A 19,625-nucleotide genomic window follows, 5' to 3' on the forward strand; every position below is an offset into this window, starting at 1 on the left:
AAACATGTTCTTCACATCTTTCATATATATATGTCTTATAAATGACCCATGAAATGCTCGACATGTTTTTATACATTCTTTTTTTTTGTTATAATTTATTTTTATGTTAATATTTTTGAGACCTTTTATTTCAATGTGGAAAATGCCGATATCAAAAGATTTAGAGGTGATATGAATTTTTTATTTGAATTTGTTAGTAGTTTGAAATTAAAATGAAATATAATATCATTCATTAAATAATTGTTTAGAAAGAATTAATTTAGAATTATTTTTTATAAGCCGAAAAAGCGATTTGTTTAAATTTTCTGGTTTAAAATTAATTTTACCTTATTTGTATGATCAAATTTTGGTTATGTGGTTTGTATGCAAATTTGTTGTTTTTCTGGTATAAGTTCTCCACAACCATGTATTTCAATAACCTATGACACTCACACTTTTTTGTTATATTTTATTTAGACCTTTTTTAATTGTGCAAAGTGATCTCATCAAAAAAAACTATTAAATTTTTAAATAATCTGTTTGAACTTAAAGCGAAGAGGATTCAAGATATCTTTTTGCAACCCCTGCATTATTTCTTAATTGTTTTATATAAGATAAAATTATCTATCTAGCATACAATATTGTAATAATTAATTGTTGTATGTGTTTCTTTATAAAACAATTAACAAATATAAAAAATGAAGCATTTGCTTTGGAAACTTGCGTATTTTTCCTAATAAAAGTCTATGGTTATTCACTTTCTGTGGGTTTGATTGTAAACTTTCCAAAACCGAAGTTGAAAATTTTTGCATTCTTCATGTTTTGAAGGTTTCTGAACATTTGGCATAGCTTAGAAAAATTAATGTGTGTGTGTGTATATATACATACGTATGTCATGTATGAATACGTTTTTGGCGCACGAATCAACCTGTTGGAATGATCTAAAGAACATTCGATTCCTATATTGATAGGGAGATGTGCTGATTAGTTTTTCGCAAAGGCAGGTACAGCCGTTTCGGAGATATGGAGCTAAATGCCTGTTTTTGGGAGAACTCTAAGCATTCGGTTTGAATGATTTAGAAAACGTTCTGCCTGTGATGACAAAACTGTTAAAACAAAATCTAATAAATTAAAAACATTATCAACACATTCATTTATAAAAATTAACTATGCAATATATTTCCATATTATTACAATAAATATACATATGTTATTTATACACAAACTACTCATTGAGTAGATCTTTCAAGGTTTTTGATACATTTTTCCCAAAGCATTAGTTCATGGCTAGAAGTGTTTATTTATTTTAAATTATTTTCTATGCTTGCAGTAATTTTGAAATCATTTGTATTCCTTTCTGTTTGTCTAATTTGCAACCAGGATATAATTCTTCGCAAGTTTTTTCTTTAAGCTGCTTACGTCCTGCGATTATTGCCTCTTTGATGGCTGTTCTTCCAGGCGTATTCAACTATGCTATTTCTTAAGAAAAAAAAATTATAATTATATTTTTTTAACTATGTTGTTGACATTACGAATTTTTTATTTGTTTTTTAACTTCCCGTAGAGCAAGTTACAGCAATCGCAATTAAGATTATTAGATTAGTTAGATATTTTATTAGGTTTTTGCGCATGTTATTAGGTAAATGAAGTTTACATATAAGTTTTTATCACAATGATGTTTGAAGTATATTAACAAATTTAATATGAATATTACCCTGATAAAGCATGAACCAGTTGGTCAAACTGATCGGCTGCTCCTTCAGATATTTTTCCTTCAGACGTTTTCACATACGAACAAACTGCCCTTTGCATACACGATGAAGAATCTATATTGAATTTGCTTAAAGTATCATCTAATCTTGCCAACATCTGGGTCACTCCAGTACCATCTTCACCTTCTACACCTTTAGAATAAAACAATAACCATAAATCATCTTCAAAAGTTATTGATAAGTCTAATAACAGACTTGAAGTAAATTAACCGATTGGTTGATAGATTCTTGGTCTGAATGAATAATGTAATCTAATTTATGAAGAATATATTTTTGTTATAATATAATAATAAATTTTTAATTACTTAGGCAAATAGATCGTCCACTATCATAGAATATTTAATAAGTTTCAAATTTGCTACCTTGGTCAAAATATTATATTTTTGTTGATTATTAAATTGATTGCTCCAATTTTAACTTACTTCTGGCGTATCCATAACCGCCGCTAACGATATTGACGATCTTAGGCAAGATGAAAATTGCTCCAATACTGACCAAAGTTCCAACTAATAGTCCTCCTAAATCCAATTTTAGAGGTGTATATATTCCTGCTGCGGAACCAGGATAACCCTAGAAAACAGTAATTAGAATTATTTCTAGTATACAAGTTTTGTCTTTAAAAAAGCAACATTAGAAACTTTATTTTTTTCTTGAAATAGTAAATGTCACCTTTCGACTTTTGCATTTTCTTATAGTTTAATACATTTTTCTTTTATTATTATTAGTGAAGTACCTGAACTCCAGTGGTTCCAAAACCTGTGAATCCGAGTCTTTGTTCTCTATCTTTATCATCTTTGGGTGGGTCCGACCGTGAAATTTCTGTAGTTGGGGTCGGTGTGACCTGCATATCCGAGGGGGCAGTTCTCCTTACAGCCGGATTACTGGATGACCCTTGCCATCTATCCCGATACTCCCTAAACAAAATAGTAATAATAATATATTTATTCCAAATTGGATAAAACTCACAATTCAAGAGGACTTTCATAAATAATCTTCTTTTGTTAGAAACCATAATAATAGTTTTTATTGTCCTCTTTAATAGCTTACATGGGTGTGGGTAAGAAGGACCTACTAAACTTTACCTCAACATTTACAAGAAATCAATTAACATATCAATAGTTATTCTTATTATGCTGTTGAATATTTTATAATAACTAAATACCAGATCAAGGTTATAAAGGGTCCACCATCTAACTTTTGTAGCCATTTTGAATCTTTAGCATCCATTTTGATTTTTTGGCATCCATTTTGATTTTTTAGCAACCATTTAAAAGTTAGGCTGCCATTTGCATTTTTCTTACAACCAAAACTATTATTTCAAATTAAAAAAAATCAGTAGTTTTTTTTATATAATTTTCAAAAAAAAAGTTATTTGGCGGACCCTATATATAAAAATTTATTTTTTGCATTGGTTGAATATTGTAGCAATTATTCCATAAAATCATATTAAAATTAAAAATAAGATTGAATGTGTTTTGCCAACTGGCTGTTCTTGAAAAATGCAAAAACATAATGCTACAATGATGGCAGTTTTACAGAACATAACATAGACTGATAGTTGTTTGTTTGATATGTGATATTTGTTGTGATATAATTAGTTTGGTTTTTACAATTTATTTCTCAAAGCCAAATTGGACCATTGTGCACCGTCCTACTCTATGTATGTATTGAAAAAGTTATTTCATTAAAACTTGGTTCTGCAAATGAAAAACTTTTAAATCACATTTTTATAATGTTATATAGCCAAAAATTTATATTATAAAACAAGACCATTCTCAGAACTAGTATTAAGTTATTGGTAGTAAAATGTCACGAAAAAATAGAATAATAAATTATAATTTATTACAATTTATTTAATTATAATTTATTTATTATATTAATTATTCTAATGCGATTTTCATAACATTATCATTTATAACAAGTATATTTATTTATTATTATCTCACCCATCATATTTTTTTGGAACTGCTGTGCATGTCACCACCTGCACCGCAACCAGGACACTTAAAACACAAACTGCTTTGAACATTTCTGATATTTTACCTTTTTGACTTTTAGATCAGGACTGATTGACAAATCATATTTTAATCCGTATATATATACCTCACATTTTTTATTGTCACAGATGCGTGATTCGGCACAATGGTAAACGACATAATAAAATTTTCTAAATACCAAAACAATCAAGAAAAATACTACAATGCTCGTGTTTGCAATGTTTGTACGCAAGACGGCATCTTCTGAATGGAATTATATAAAAACAAAAGTGATGTTTTACGTTATTATTTTAAAAGTAAAAAGTGTCATCAAAAACGCGGTGCATAATATTCTTGTTGAAAATCGAGGAAAATGATGGTAATTAGGTAACTCACTCGTCTTCGAATTTGTAAAGTTAACAATCCGTGAATTGGGTATTGTTTAAGAATATGTACGTAGAGCTGATAGTATTAAAGTTTAATTTTTTGACGACATTTTTTAATTGCTTCTTATGCAATTTAACAAAATTTTAATAAGAAATTATTAGAACTGGTGTTACACACAAATATATATTATATATATATATATAATATATAAATATATATATATACTAGCAAACCCGACGAACTCCGTTTCGCCACCAGATGGTTTCGTGAGAAAGATGAAGAAATATTTTGTTTGTTTTATATTTGAAAAGGAAAAATTTGATTTTATTACACAACAGTAATGAATTTATTTCGATTACAAAAATGAAGTGTTTTTTAATTGAACTTCTCTAAGTAAATGAAAGTGAATCCGCAAATTATCCGTTTCATTGAAGTGCTCTTTGGTAAACCACATTTTTTGTTTTTTGGTCTGACGTTAACACAAAAGTTGGATGGTTTTCCAACTCGTAAGCAGGCAACGTATAACTGCCCATGTGAAAAACAATTATTTTCTAACTTTATCCGAAATTATTTTTTTATTTAAACACTAAGCGATTGGCTTTGTGACTTGTTAATTGTCATTGCGAACGCAAGGCGAACTGGAAATTGCAATCGTTTGAAGTCAAACGGAAGACCAATCGGAATCATTGGTATTCGAGGAATATATCCATTTTCACCTACGTACTTTCCTTTAATAATGGTTGCCTCAATCAAATAGATCATTAGATCAGTAGATCATTATTCTTAGCGGCAAAAATTGCTCGTTGACTTAACCAAGCATAATTTTGATAATTCTCACTAATATCATTAACTGAATTTTTAATTGCGGTGCGTGAAGTTCCTTTTAAATGAAATTTGCATTAAGGCACGATGCCATGCATCTCTAATTTTCTTAACTATAAACCTTGCGGAGCCCGAGACTTTTCCAACGAATGCAAAATTGTCGAAATCGGTTCGTGCGTTCTGGAGTTTTATCGTCAGGAAGGAAAACCCGACTTATTTTTATATATATGTAGATATTATATATATATATATATATATATATATATATATATTTATAATATATTTAAAATTATTATACATTTATTAGTTAATACTAGACTATTAGTATAGTGTAGTGTTACCTAATACAAATGTAGTAATTATTTTACTGGGGAAAAAGGGAATAATCTAGTAAAAAAATAACTAGTGGGGTGCATGGCATCGTGCCTTAAGGAAAATTTCTGGAACTTTCAGTACCGTAATTAATCTTGGTACGGAACCCAAAAAAAAAAAGCAAAATGTGTACACATTATTAAAATCTCTATTAAATATATCATAATTTGATGTACATATATCAAATAAACATTTTTGACCGCCAAATGACTTTTTTTTTTAACTAATTTTTATTGAGAGTCCATAACCGCAATGCCCCACTTTTGCTGATCCTTTTACATGTCAGTTGAATAATTTTAATCTTTTTCAGGGTTATTACTTTTGGCAGTGATTCTAGAAATTTTTCACAAGATTATGGATCCCAAATTCAAATAAACAAAAATAATGAAAATTAAATACAATGACTGAAAAATTATCATAGTTTCACTCAAGCTCTTGGTTGTACTTAAAAGCTCATAATTTTTAAACTTCATGAAATAGTTTTTTTCTGTTTTTTTCATGATGGTTACAATTAATACTGTCACTCCGTTGGTTTCACGTTGAGTTCTGGGATACATGTATATACTTTTATATATTTATCACTTCATGTTAATTTGACGTCAAAAAAACAAAATTTAAACATGTTTCAACTGGTTAATTGACACTTGAATAGTAAAATGAAAACTAAGTTTCAAAATTTTTAGTACCTTTTAAGCAAAAATTATTTCAAAAATCCAAAAAATATACTAAATGTCGTTTAAATTTCGATATGGAATTTTTTTTCTTAGTTGACATTTATTTGTTTAAAATCTGGTTGCAGCATGAGAGATATGTTGATGTATCCGTCAAATGCAGGATTGGTGAAAATGTTATATTTTCTCTTGATCAAAAGGTATGTTAATTTAAATGTTATCATTAAATCATGTGTATTCAAATACTATCCATTAAATCATGTGAATTTAAATACAATCTATTAAAAATCTGCTTTGTGTTTGAAAGTTCTATCTTCTAATACACTTGTCTTTCAATTTCAGGGAGTACTTCCAAGCTCAGATGATGGATCTCTTATCATCGATACCGGTCGATGTATTCTTCTTCCAATGACTGTTAATCCTTGTTCAACGCGTCAATTTCCTGATGATCCTGTTACTATAGAAATTATAGAAGGCGAACCAGATGAAGACGATCCTAGTTTATCTTCTGCCAATGATGATGTCAAACCAGAACGAGTGGCTTATATCACGACTACTGTACCATGGGAAGTCAGTATCCCCGAAGAAAAGGCGTTAGTCAGACATCATAGTCCTTCTTTAAATACAACTGGATATGAGAATGTTAGGAAAACGTACAATCTGACGAATACCAAGACATTGTTAAAAGTTGGGTATATAGATTTGGGATTGAGATTGACTTGTATGGGAACCAATATTTGGAATAGGCTTAAAAAAATGAACAAGTTCAAACAACAATCAAGCGAATCTGACAGGAGTCCTATAATCAGTGAACCGCAAACGGAAGATGAAAATGGTAATCATCATTATATATTTTTAATACAGTTTAGTACTTCATACCAATCTAATCTAATTTTATTTAAATTTCATGTAACTTTGTTAACGAATGTGTAAAGAATTTTTTTTTTATTTCATAGTATTATCACAAAGAGAAGAAGAAACCTCTATTATTATTGGAACAGATGATGAATCTTCAGTGGATACTCGTACAACCGTTGCTACAAAGTTCCCCACAATTAAAAAAGAAGTCTTTATCGAAAAACCAACGAAAAGAGTTACAATTTTTGACTCAAAGAAAGATATGAAAGACACGCTATCAAAAATTTTAATGAGACTGATGAAATATGAGGCTGACACTTTTGCCCATCAAACTCCTCATAATGTAGTGGAAGGGTTCAATGTAAATGTTTGTGATACCAAGTCTTGTCCTAATCCACCCAGAGATCGCTATGATGCAGGTATTATTATTTATATTACTTATTTCATTATAAATTTAAATGTTTTTGTTTCAAAATATTAATCGTTTTGAAGAATTCATATATTATGAATCATACCTTACAGAAAGTTAAATAAGAATGCCAGCGTCCCTTAAGGAGCGAATTGTGGGTTGGTAAGTGATTTCTTTGTACTAGGACTTGAGTTTTCTGTTCAGTTCAAAATTTATATTTATCAAAAACTGTTGCCAATGACAGAATTTATTTAGATATAATAATTCGTATTAATAATAATAAAATTATAATCTTATAATTGCGTCTTGGAGTTGGATCAAAGTGCTAGAAGGTTTTACAGTATTGTACATTAGAGCACTGTTAGCATATTCTTGATAGAACCAGATATAATTGTTGTTTTATTAATATTTTTATTTATTTTTACGTTTCGAAGGTTTTCAAAAGTTTTGGCATACCTTAAAAAAATGGATGTGTGTGTGTGTGTGTGGATACAAATTTTCGTCGACGATTTCAGGAACACCGATCAACCGATTTGAATAATTCAAAAAACTTTCGAGTTCTATTGATAAGAAGACGTGCTGGTTAGTTTTTGGCAAAGGCAGGTCTAGCCGTTCCGAAGATACGGGTCAAAAAGTGCCAAAAACGGTAACTCAGTTCTTATGAGAACGGAGCGCCCGATGTTAATAATTCAGAAAACATTTTACTTGTATTGACGAAATGAACAACTGGTAAAATTTTTGGGAAGGCAGGTCCAGCGCTTAGGGACTCTCAATAAAAATAATTTAAAAAATGTCATGTGGCGGTCAAAAAAGTTTATTGGACATATGTACATCAAATTATCAGATACTATATTAGAGATTTTAATAATGTGTACACATTTTGTGTAAATTTTTTTGGGTTCTGTACGAAGATTTTTAATTACGGTACGGGAAGTTCCAGCAATTTACCTTAAGGCACGATGCCATGCATCCCACTAGTTTTAAAATTTTATTCACATAATATTTGTTTAGAGAATCGATTTTTTGCTAGGTATAGTGCCATATATCTTGGATTAATTTAATTTTTATTCCAGGTTTGCATTCTTGCTCTGAAATCTTTGGCCCTGGTTCAGCACGAGCAAAGTTTTGCAGAAAATCTAAAAAGAAAGAATTTTCTGTGAAATTGCCGTGCACGAACAAGACATGTCTTGCACGTCAACCTATGGCCAGGCCGACCTGTGGTCCTTGCATTCCTGAAACAAGACCACCTGGAGTCTGTTGCCCCATACCAGGTGAGATTGAGCGAAAAATATCCATTATACCAAATGCACTTAAATAAATAAATTTGGTAAAAAAACAAATTATATATTTCGGAATGATGGTTTAGATTTTTCTGAATTATTTGAATTTTCTGAATATTTGAATTTTCTGTTAGGTGACAGTTGAATTTATAATCCTCATTTACTTCTTAAGTAAGTGAGGAGTACCAGGATATATTGATACTTTAGTATCAATTAAAATTAATTCTGAATTAATTATCCAATATAGAATGCATCATCATGAACAGGCTTAGTTGACTGCTTCAATAATAGATGAATTTAAAGAAATATTATCAAATAGCCGACCCGACAGACTTCGTCCTGTCAAAAACATCTGTAATGTGGCGGTGTTTTATTCCTACTTTTTTTCTATTCTTTGCAAAAAATTATCCTTAACAGAACCATCACCCTAGTAATAATTCGGTGTGAATTAAAAATAATTAAATAAAGCACTATAAGCATTTAAAAGTAAGTAATTTTAATCATGTAAATCACAATTCAAAAATCAGTTCAATGTTCATTGTAGTGCTTTATGATAAACGATGTTTTTTGTTTGATTACCTGGCACATAAACAAACAAATCTGATGGTTTTCCAATACGGTAACAGACAACATACAATTTTCTATGTGACATGGGAAAACATGGGTTTTCCAAATTAAGACCACAAACACTTAATGATACCATAAACGCACTGGAAACTGTAGTCGTTTAATATCAAATGGCGCATCAGTCGGAAACATTGGGATGCACGGTGCGAGAACATCTTCTGCTTTATACTATCCTTTCAATATAGTTGCTTCCATCACGTTGTTTGGTAGTTTTTTTATCGCTAACCTTGTGCCGTTGCAAAATCGCGGTTGGTTGATATTTCGCAACATTATAATTGCTGATCCAACCTTTAATTGAAGATTGTGAGGTGACAATCCTAGCAAAACAAGCGAGTTCAAATACTCCGGTGGATCGTCTTGGTTAGTTGCCGAATCAACTGATTCGCCTGTAATTTGTTCTTGAATTTTGAAATTTAATTAATTTACATCAATGTTTTTGGCTGCTAATATAGCTTGTTAAATAATAAAAAGATATTTCTATGTTTATATAATTATATTAAAAATTAGATTATCAAAAACTGCACAAAATGTCATGACATAGATCATTGTTTTTTCTACAAATTTCGTTGCCTACTCGATTAAAAAAGAAAAGGGCTATTTTTAGGGTTTTTCGGGCAATTATTCGATTTTTTCTCACCGTAAGAACCATCCTTGGACATGCACGAACATTTTAAAAGAAGAATTGGCCAAATTGGTCCAGGCGTTGTTGAGTTATGCGCTTACCAACACATTTTGCGATCCATTTTTATATATAAGATCATACCTTGAGAAAAGATGATAATTATCGACCGTTCAAAGGCAGTACCAATAATGGCAATATTTATATTGTTTATCTGTTAAAATAAAATAAAGTTTATTTTTAAATCCAAAATATCAAATTACTCACGATACACAACAAAGAATATAATACTTCTTTGTCTATACAGGAAGAATTTGTCAAGATTGCGGTGGATTTTCAGCGTCTGGGCGGACTTGTCATAGTTTAAAAGTATGGAAAAAGAAGAATCCACCATCTGTAAAGCGAGCAAAAGAAAGGGAGAGGAAACAGAAAACAATCTATGATTGTCTTAAGGTAATTCATCTTCAAAATAAATTCATATATAGAATTTTTACTAATAAATATTGTAGGTTTGTCCTTCTTCCACAATAACGTCCAAAAAAGTACCATATCCAGGCACATGTTATCCACATGGTGTTCCAGATGATGGCGGTGGTGCCTGCATTTTACAAGATGGGCCTAAGGTGCAACCAAAAATATTACGAGGGTAAGTAAACCATTTCTGTAAATAGAAAAGATACTGCTTATTACTAAGATTTAAGATTATTATTTTATGATTTTGTATACCTACCTTTGCTTTTGCTAATAACAAGTACGGATATGAAAACCATCATTAAACCATAGATAAAATTTGTATTTTCAGTGTAAACGACTGGTAGGTGCAAAAATAGCTATCTCAAAATATCATATGCCTAGAAAGTTATCAAAGTAGAAAATTTAGCAGTATGCAATTTTTTTCTAATATAGATTATTATTAAGGAAAGCAACAATTTGCAATAATGCACAATGCAGTAGACTTTTAATTTTGTGTTTAGCGTATTAAATTACGATATATATCAAAGTTTCAATATCAGATTCAATAAATGAAGATTGAATCAAGATTAAGAGTTTTTTAAGCCATTGTCAAGCTGTATATTTAAACAAGAAAATTATTATTATTATTATATTATTTATTTGAAAATGAGATTGGCTTTCTCGTAGCATTTGGTTACAGCTGTGGTGCGTCAGTTTCGATATTTTATTAAGAAAATATTTTGATATCAAGCAGTAGTGACATCGATTTTTAGTTGAAAATATAGAATGCCATATGTTCCCATGTGAAAATAGTTTCTTTTAGGTGCTGCATCAAATAAGTCATCAGTATTAGAGAAATTCTAATATTAAGGGGGTTGTTCTTTTTTTTACAATAAATGCAAGGTATTTGTTTTTGTTTTCCGCGAAATGTATTTATTATAGAGACATGCGGTTTTTTTAAACAAAAATTACAAAACCATAGAATATTACGAAATTTTCTTTTTCTTTTTTTTTCGCTGTCATTTTTTAACCAGTGGGCGACAAAGTCGGCCTTGCAAAATCGATCTCTTTTGCGGTGCCACAGATAAATCCGTTGCGCATCGCCTGAAACAAAAAAAAAGAAACTCGTTGAAGAAGAAGTTTAAAACCAGTCCCCCTACCAAAATAAAAAAAAAAAATAAAGAAGGAAAAAGTGGCAGCTATTTAAAAAAAAGTGTTGAAAAAGGCCTTTTTTGAGCAAAAAGCTTCGCAAAATTTTTTTAAAAAATTAATTTTTAAAAAATTAACAAATTAAAAAAAATGCAAGTCGATCCGACTTGTAGTTTTTTTTTAATTTGTGGCACCGCATTGAAAAAAGTCAATTTGAGAAAAACGTTTTTAAAGTTTTCAATATAATGCACTAAATACACCATTTAATTTAATGTACTAAATACACGTGTTCAAAGATGCTGATACCTTAAAAAGGTCATGTGCATGAGGTGTTATAATGATAAAGAGAGCAGCTGGCATACAATAGCTCCGGAGCGATGAAAAAACCGGTTTCAGAGGATCATACATATAGAGATATATATATCTATAATCGCCAAAAAAATAGATATTGAGATGATTTTTTTTAAAAAATAATTGTAAGGTTTTAAGCTTTCATAATATCAAAAAATCTCAAAATCGAAAAAAAGAAATAAAAACCGAACAACCCCCTTAATAAATTTACAATAGAGAGATTAGCCATGGGTTGCCTTATAAAAAACTACTTTATTAGAAGTGATCACTATAAGCTGTTAGGATTATTTAGTTCTAATTAATTAATAATAATAATAATAAAAAATAAACCAATAGACCCATCCGCGTTCCATTTGGTGCTGGTCGAGAAATGCCTTTGCGACGACCGAAAGTGAATATTCCCGTCCCGGAAGAGAGCGCCTACGTTTACTCTGCAGGGGAGCGCAACCCTCCTGCACGCGACAGGCATCAGGACTGTGGCGTAAATGTTGCTGGCAAAAAAGTACCACCGAATATGGGATGGCTTTGGTCTCATAGACCTTTGCCAGGCGTGAAAAAGGTTGAAAATTATTTATAATTATACTTACATGATAATCGAATAATATTTGGTATGAGAAATAATAAATTGATTAGAATGACTAAAAAGTGTACAAAACGCAAAAGTAATTAGTTTATGCCTGCTTTTTGCTTGAAACCGTATAAATGATAAAAGACGCCCAGGTCCAAAAATCAGATGGTAATTCAATCAAATCAGTCATTGTCTTATAAATAGTTCTAGATTTTTTTTGTCGGAAAAGAGAGAATTATTTGAGAATCTGCGGATTAGTTTTAAATTCAAACTATTCATCTTTTGGTAATTATTTTAGTAGAAATTTAATAGCAAATACAATTTTCAAAAAAATAGGTAATGTTAATTACAATGCATAGAGCAATGTTTAAACTTTGTAATAACTGATCTTATTTTGAAAGTCTATAATTGATGTTTTACCTTAATGGAGAATATGTTTGCATTTATATATAATAAAGTTTAATAATAAACTTTCAGCTTCCAGGAGATTGGCGTCCAGGTTATATCAATGAAGACATAAAAGCACTGGCAGAAGAAAGGCGAAGAAAAATGTTGGAAAATAATAAATATCCTGCAAGCAATACAGTGAAAAATAAAAAAAACAAAACCACCGAAAATATTTACATGGTATTGGCGCAACCTTATAACTCTAAAAATATTTTAATTGATGGTGTCGAATCCCATGTCGAATTCGATTTGAAAAATTTTGAAAAAGTCGTACTTTCGGCTTCGGATGAGACAGAAAGAGATATTCAACGGGAACAAGAGTGTATTCAAATAATTCAAAATAATATTGGTGCAGTTTGCAGAAAAATATGCTATGACGTAATAGGAGAGCTTGAAATATAAACTGAAAATTTCATATTAATTGCAAAATGGATTGCATATTTGTGGGTTTAATTATTTATTTTATAATCGTTTTTATTGAAGTTGCCGTTCTAATATGTGCTTCTATTTTGTGCAGGTAAAAAAATATTCTGACGAAATCATTTTGAAAAATTCATTTCTATAGTAAAAAATTCATAATAATGTGCCTTTTTAATTATTAGTAAAGGTTTTTTATTGGATGGTATTTTCATAAAATATCTAAATTCATAATTAACTATTCACAATGTGCATAATAATTAAATTATGCTCTTTTTTTAGTTTAATTTCGGAGCAAATTCAAAAATTGCAAGAGTGTGTATATATTTTAGAGAATTGGTTGAACTGACTTACTTTATTGGAAACATAAGATTTCTGTTTTTAATGTTTATGCTTCTTGGTTTTGATGAAGACAGGTTCAGCTGTTTTTGAGTTACATTAGACAAATTAGTAAAAACGTCTATTTTCAGAAGAAAAATTAATATTTTACACATGCACATAAAATAAATTGAGTTTTGCGTACTATTATATGGAGATTCTCTAAATACTTTTAAAATATACATAAAATTTGCTAAAGGTCTAATAAGAATCATTTTAATAAAACATTTTGAGCATGGTAGTCCAGCCATTATAGTAAAAGTTCACCTCAGAATTCGAGAGACCTAGCTGTAAGTTTGTAAATACTTGTACATTGACACCCAAAAACCTACATACGAGGTATGTTGCGAACACCCTACCGTACGTAGGTTTTGAGACTTACAGCTGGGTATTTCGAAATCCAAAATTCTTACCTAATTTAAGCTTAACTGGATGATGATATTTTAAGTTTTAAATGAAGAATTTAAAAAATGAACTTATGTATTTAACTTAATATAGAATTCTGTACTGATAATGTTGAACACATATGACCAAAAATATGTATGAGATATGTAAATATTCAACAAAAAATTCATTCTACAAAATTTTGCCATATTAAATTTTTTTATAACAGAATTCAGTTCTTTGAATTTGAACAAATTTTAAATCATTTTTTTTTACAAATTTTCAACAATATTAATTTTTTCAAAACGTTCAAATTTGTCATATTTTTGATGATTTTCACAAGTTTTCAATCTCTTTATAAAAATTGAACATTTGGAATTATATTCTTTTCATACTTTCCACATTTTTTGCTTATTTCGCTATCATATGGACGGGGTCGCAAGTCCAAGTCCCCGTTCTACGTTCTAGCAATCTGAAATCGGGCAGCAGCGATGTCAATTTTCACTTGAACATGCAGACAGATCAAAAATATGTTTTTAATTGAAAGTAGCCAATTTCAGACACTGCGGTGTGAAATGTCGAGTTGGAGTTTAACTCAGTTCACAGACCTGCCCTAGAGCAATACCATACCCATCATTAACTTTAGTTATCAATATTATTAATTTAATTTAAAAAATATGAATTGCATATTTTAGTATAATAAAAATATTTATAATATTAATTCTAATTATATAAATTAATTAAATTATTATTTTATTTTATCAAATCATATTACGGATACTATTTTCATGTAAATTTTATCCTTTGCACTTTTATTTATTTATTTAAATTTATGTTATTATTTATCAATATTACTTGATGTTAATAATTTAACAGTTGTAATAATTATTGATATTAAAAAAAATTATTATTTTAATTATAATTTTGCTTTAAAGCCATAATCCCTATAGTTTTACAAAATTTAAACATGTCTATATTTCAACAGAAGGACAGTTTGTTTTAATAATAAATATTATTGATTATTATAAATATGATTTATACACAATTTTTATTTGCATAGATTTATTGCCAAACAAAATATTATAATTTTTTTTAGACAATATGCTGGGTGTGGCTGGGTGTAAATGCATTCAAGAGATTATCTTCTATGAGATATCTCTTTTTTAATTTTTTTTATTAGATTCCTAGCTTAATTCTTCTAAATATTTGTTTGGGTGACCAGGTCATTTTTCGTGGTATTTTTTTTTGCTCCTTTCTTTTATCATTTCATTAATAGTTTTTATTTTTAGGTCTTTATGTAGAGTGTAATTTGTAATATACCAGGATGCGTTCACAATGCATATTAAAATTTTCGATTGCGCTATTTGTATTTTATTTATATTTGCATTGCTTGCGCACACCCATAGCTCAATTCCGTATGTCCAAATTGGGATAATTATTGTTTTATATGAAAGGAGTTTGTTTTCATAATTTATTTTAATTATTTGAATTCCTGCCAATTAGTTTTATACACAATTGTAACTAAAATAACAGTTTTAGTTAATGATATATTATTACTCCAACATTATTGCAACAAATTTTAAAGCCATTTCGGAAATTCAAAAATTGTGCAAAAGATTATTCATGGCTTCTCAATTCAAAGCTTATTCTAAAGCTATCAGTTGGAGATTACACCTACAGCAGTAAATTTTTGGTAAAAGTCGACGATGTTTCTTTGTAATATTAATACTTATTTAATTTAATGTATATATTTATAAATGATAAATTAATATATAAATGTTTAATAAATCCTTCAATCAATCCGATGATATATAAAGCGTTAATTAATCTTGAGGTCAAAAACGGAACGCCCTGACGTTAGCCCCAGAAGAATTTTTTAATGACGCAAAATGAAAAAAAAAACTTGAATAAAACAATTGTTAAAATTTGGTCTAATTCGGTTTATTAAGAAAGTTAGTCAGTTTTGCAAATGTCATTAGAAATGTATCATTATGTTAATATATCAAAATTCTATTGCATACAAAATATTTATTATTAAAAAAAATTGTCTAAGGCTTAATTAGATTGTTTCAAGTTCTGAATCATGATTCTAATAAAAAAATGCCATTAACTTAAAGTGCTTCAAGTATTGAATTATAAATTCTAGTAAACAAAACTGAACTTTAGTTAAAATAATGTATTTTATCATTATAAACATAACTGAAGTTTAATTCAGTGTTTACATCTCGCGCGTACATTATTTACTATTTGTCACAATCCAAAGGGAAGTTTGTACTTAGCAATGGATCAATATCCATCAATGTGACTTCCAGTAAGATTTGGTTATAAAATTACAAATTCTAGTATTCTTACCAAAATGGGCGAAGAAGAAACTATTAGAATCTACAAGGAAAATTGTGATGAAATAATCAGTTACACTGGAACCGAGTTATTTTCACAGTATGGTTCTGTAAGTAGACACTTTTTTACAAGGAATTTGTGGCTATATGAATATCATGTGTGTTTTTTGCAGATGTCAATTTATCAACATTGGTGGTTTACAGATTATGCTTCTGATATTGCAGAACATTTATATGACAAGGAAAAATGTAGGCCTACGTTTAATTCACAGTCTCCACAGGTTATATTTGATAGAAATTCATTGAAATAAAAAAATGTTTATAGGAATCATAGAGGTTGAAATATTTAAAACAAATTATATAGTTTGTCAAACATATATATGTATGACAATTCTTCTCACCTATTTGTCATAATATAATTTCGAAAATTATATTATATACATTGTATACTTTTTATCGTATACACATTCCCACTTTTTGTTACACAAGATTATTATTTTATCTCTATATTTATCATGGTATAAGTATACAGAAATATTTGTTTTAAATAACTGTTTATTCGGTTTGCTTTTTAATATTTATTTTGTTACAGATAAATCTAACCATAAATCGATGACCATCGGTTTTCTTTATTAAATATTACTTTTCTTCAAAACAATGGAACCATATTAAGAAAGATTCTTATGATATGATTCAATATCACTCTTTCATTAGTATCAATTTAGAAAAATAGATTAATTAATATTGCTCATTATTAGATATACTTCTGTCTAATATTTATACTCTTTCTTTTTCAGCTTTATCTCAGAAATGTTTTAGTAAGTTTGATCTGCGAGGTGGCCGAACAGAAAGGCCTGAACACCACATGCGTTCATTTGGCAGTATTTATACTAGACATTTTCATGGACAACCATAACATTGCAGTGGAACGATTGAAATTAGTTGCTCTAGTATGTCTTTTACTTGGTGCCAAATTGGAAGATAGTGAACATAAAGTACCCAAGATGTCTGAACTCAACACAATGATTAGCAATCAATACCCATTAAAAGATTATATTTCTGTTGAAGTAATGATTATGGAATTCTTTTCATTCAACATATCCATGATTACTTATTCTCATTTCATGGAATATTTTATATTTCTTGTTGTTAGTGAGTCGGATTTTGAGTTAGCTAAAAAGAACTCTGATAAGTATGATGATTTTAAACAATTCAAATTTGTGGCTCATGAAACAGTATTCGAAATTATGGATTTATGCTTGAAAGGTAATTGCTATGTGCTTTAATTATTAATTAACATTCATAGTACATACTAGATTTTCTTAATTTATAAGAATAATTACTTACAAGTGAATTGTATTAGAACAAACTATTGCTTGAAGTTAATAAACTTGTGGCTTCTTATAAATTTGGAGATACAATGTATAGTTTAGTTATCTAATTATAATTCTAAATTATGAGCTTTTAAAGTATTTTAATATAGCATATTCTAAATACCAGTATTTTTTAATGATCATATAAATTTTAAATTCTAATACTCCGATTGTTTTAGATATAGGCATAGTACATTCAGTACCTTCGCTGATTGGTTCTGCAATAATTTATGCAACAAGAAGAGTATTAAATATTTCTCCAGTATGGACAACAGATATCAGAAATATGACTGCATATATGGAAGATGAAGTTCAGCCGTGTGCAGAAAAGATTATTCAGTAAGTTTAATATATATCTTCTTTATAGAGAATTTTTCAATTTAAGTATTAATCAATACAGATCTTTTAAAGATTGCTGAATATAAATATATTACATAAATTATTTATAATAGATAAAAAAAATATTATGTATTCAAATACTTATTTTAATATGTATTTACTTATCCTATTTATTAAAAATGGGTACTTTACCAATTAACGAATTAATTTATTTTTAATTTATCACTTTACTTTTTAATTTAGCAAATATTCTAGGTGTTTTTGTATTATTTTTTATAATAAGATAATTTTGAAATATTAGACTAGTGTAGATGTAGATCAAAATAACTCCAATTAGAGAGTAATAAATAGATTGATTTTCATTTATCAACTACTTAGTTGATGCATAATTTCATTTAAAATAGGGATATTGGCAACCAAGAATGTGGTTGAAATATATATTATATGAAATAAAACACCTCAATGTTCTGTATGTGGCTGCTTAGCTCAATTAACCCCTTATTAGTTAGTTAGTAGTACAAATTAGCATATTTTTAAACTGCTGCATTCAGTAGCATCAATTTCTTTAAAAATAGATTTAAATTAGTCTGATAAAAAATATATACTGTGCATTAATGTGTGATTTTTAAATGCAGATTAAGAGAGGCTAATCAAAAGAAACGAAGACTCAATTCATCTCCAGAATCTGTGTATGAATTAGTGAACTATCCAGAGTATACACCAAAAAGAATGAAGATATCAAGTTCTGAAAGAGCTGTGATTATAAATCCAGGTGATGTACAAAAATAGGTTTTTTGAACAAGAGCATTAGTACAATATTGTTGATATTATTTTATCAACAAAATTTATTAACTGCCTTTAGGTAATGCATATTTATTTATCAAATCAGCACACGCTGCAGGATTGTAATATAATTTAGTGTAAAACTAATATCGCTGTAATTTAATTAGCATATGTATGTGTATATATATATATATATATATATATATACATATCTACATACAAAAAAAATTTGTCAATTGTTTTAAATTGAAAAATTGTTAATAGAATTAGTGCATATTTTATTTGTAGAATACCACTACAACTTAATAATTTCAAAAAAGATGTTAGAAGAGTTTGAGTTTAGATATCCTATATTTTTTTAGTTTTGTATATATCAATACATTATTTTTGATACAATATTGGGCATAAATAAATAAATTATCAACATAAATTGAATACAACCACACATGAAATGTACTATAAATATATAACTAGATTTAAAAAATGACCAGATTACTTAATTACATTAAATTTAATTTAAAAGTATGACTAGATATAGATACTTAAAACTATTGTAATATAAATATCACAAAAATATTTGACATCAAAGAGACAAAACATTCTCCGTTTCTGGAATCTGTAGAAAAGTTGGATTGGGATCAAAGTACGGGTTTTCAGAGTGAACAGCACTAAAAAAATCAGATTCCATGTTCAAATTAAAGTTCATATCTGAAATTTAAAAATAATTCTCATTATTATAATTATTTGAATGCATTATATATTATCATGAAATATGAAATATCGAAAACAAAATTAAGAAGCTTGAATGTTATATAAATATAGCTTTTTCTAGTTTAATCACTGACATACTTTTAGGCACTATGAAACTTTTG

At 28.5% G+C, this 19,625-nt stretch overlaps 3 protein-coding genes across 3 annotated transcripts; 2 read left to right on the forward strand and 1 right to left on the reverse strand.

Annotated features, from left to right (window-relative positions):
• Window positions 1-1,208: 1,208 nt before the first annotated feature.
• LOC113385649 lies at window positions 1,209-2,978 on the reverse strand. Its single transcript, XM_026623496.1, has 6 exons — window positions 2,914-2,978; window positions 2,491-2,665; window positions 2,174-2,321; window positions 1,694-1,874; window positions 1,308-1,430; window positions 1,209-1,266 (listed from the first exon to the last, which is right to left on the reverse strand). The coding sequence occupies exons 1-6, from the start codon at window positions 2,976-2,978 to the stop codon at window positions 1,209-1,211; spliced, it is 750 nt and encodes a 249-aa protein (XP_026479281.1).
• Window positions 2,979-6,056: 3,078 nt separating this feature from the next.
• LOC113385650 lies at window positions 6,057-13,142 on the forward strand. Its single transcript, XM_026623497.1, has 8 exons — window positions 6,057-6,179; window positions 6,322-6,814; window positions 6,936-7,256; window positions 8,320-8,517; window positions 10,080-10,225; window positions 10,282-10,418; window positions 12,062-12,284; window positions 12,771-13,142. Exons 1-8 carry the CDS (start codon window positions 6,057-6,059, stop codon window positions 13,140-13,142), a joined length of 2,013 nt encoding a protein of 670 aa, XP_026479282.1.
• Window positions 13,143-16,188: 3,046 nt separating this feature from the next.
• Window positions 16,189-18,902, forward strand: LOC113385423 (cyclin-J-like). Its single transcript, XM_026623271.1, has 5 exons — window positions 16,189-16,368; window positions 16,432-16,539; window positions 17,056-17,524; window positions 17,811-17,970; window positions 18,606-18,902. The coding sequence occupies exons 1-5, from the start codon at window positions 16,276-16,278 to the stop codon at window positions 18,757-18,759; spliced, it is 984 nt and encodes a 327-aa protein (XP_026479056.1). The 5' UTR covers window positions 16,189-16,275; the 3' UTR covers window positions 18,760-18,902.
• Window positions 18,903-19,625: the final 723 nt, after the last annotated feature.

This window comes from Ctenocephalides felis, unplaced genomic scaffold, assembly GCF_003426905.1.
Source record: "Ctenocephalides felis isolate EL2017-DRISC unplaced genomic scaffold, ASM342690v1 CF-g0.4_SCAFFOLD_03571, whole genome shotgun sequence".
NCBI classification, from domain to species: Eukaryota; Metazoa; Arthropoda; class Insecta; order Siphonaptera; family Pulicidae; genus Ctenocephalides; species Ctenocephalides felis.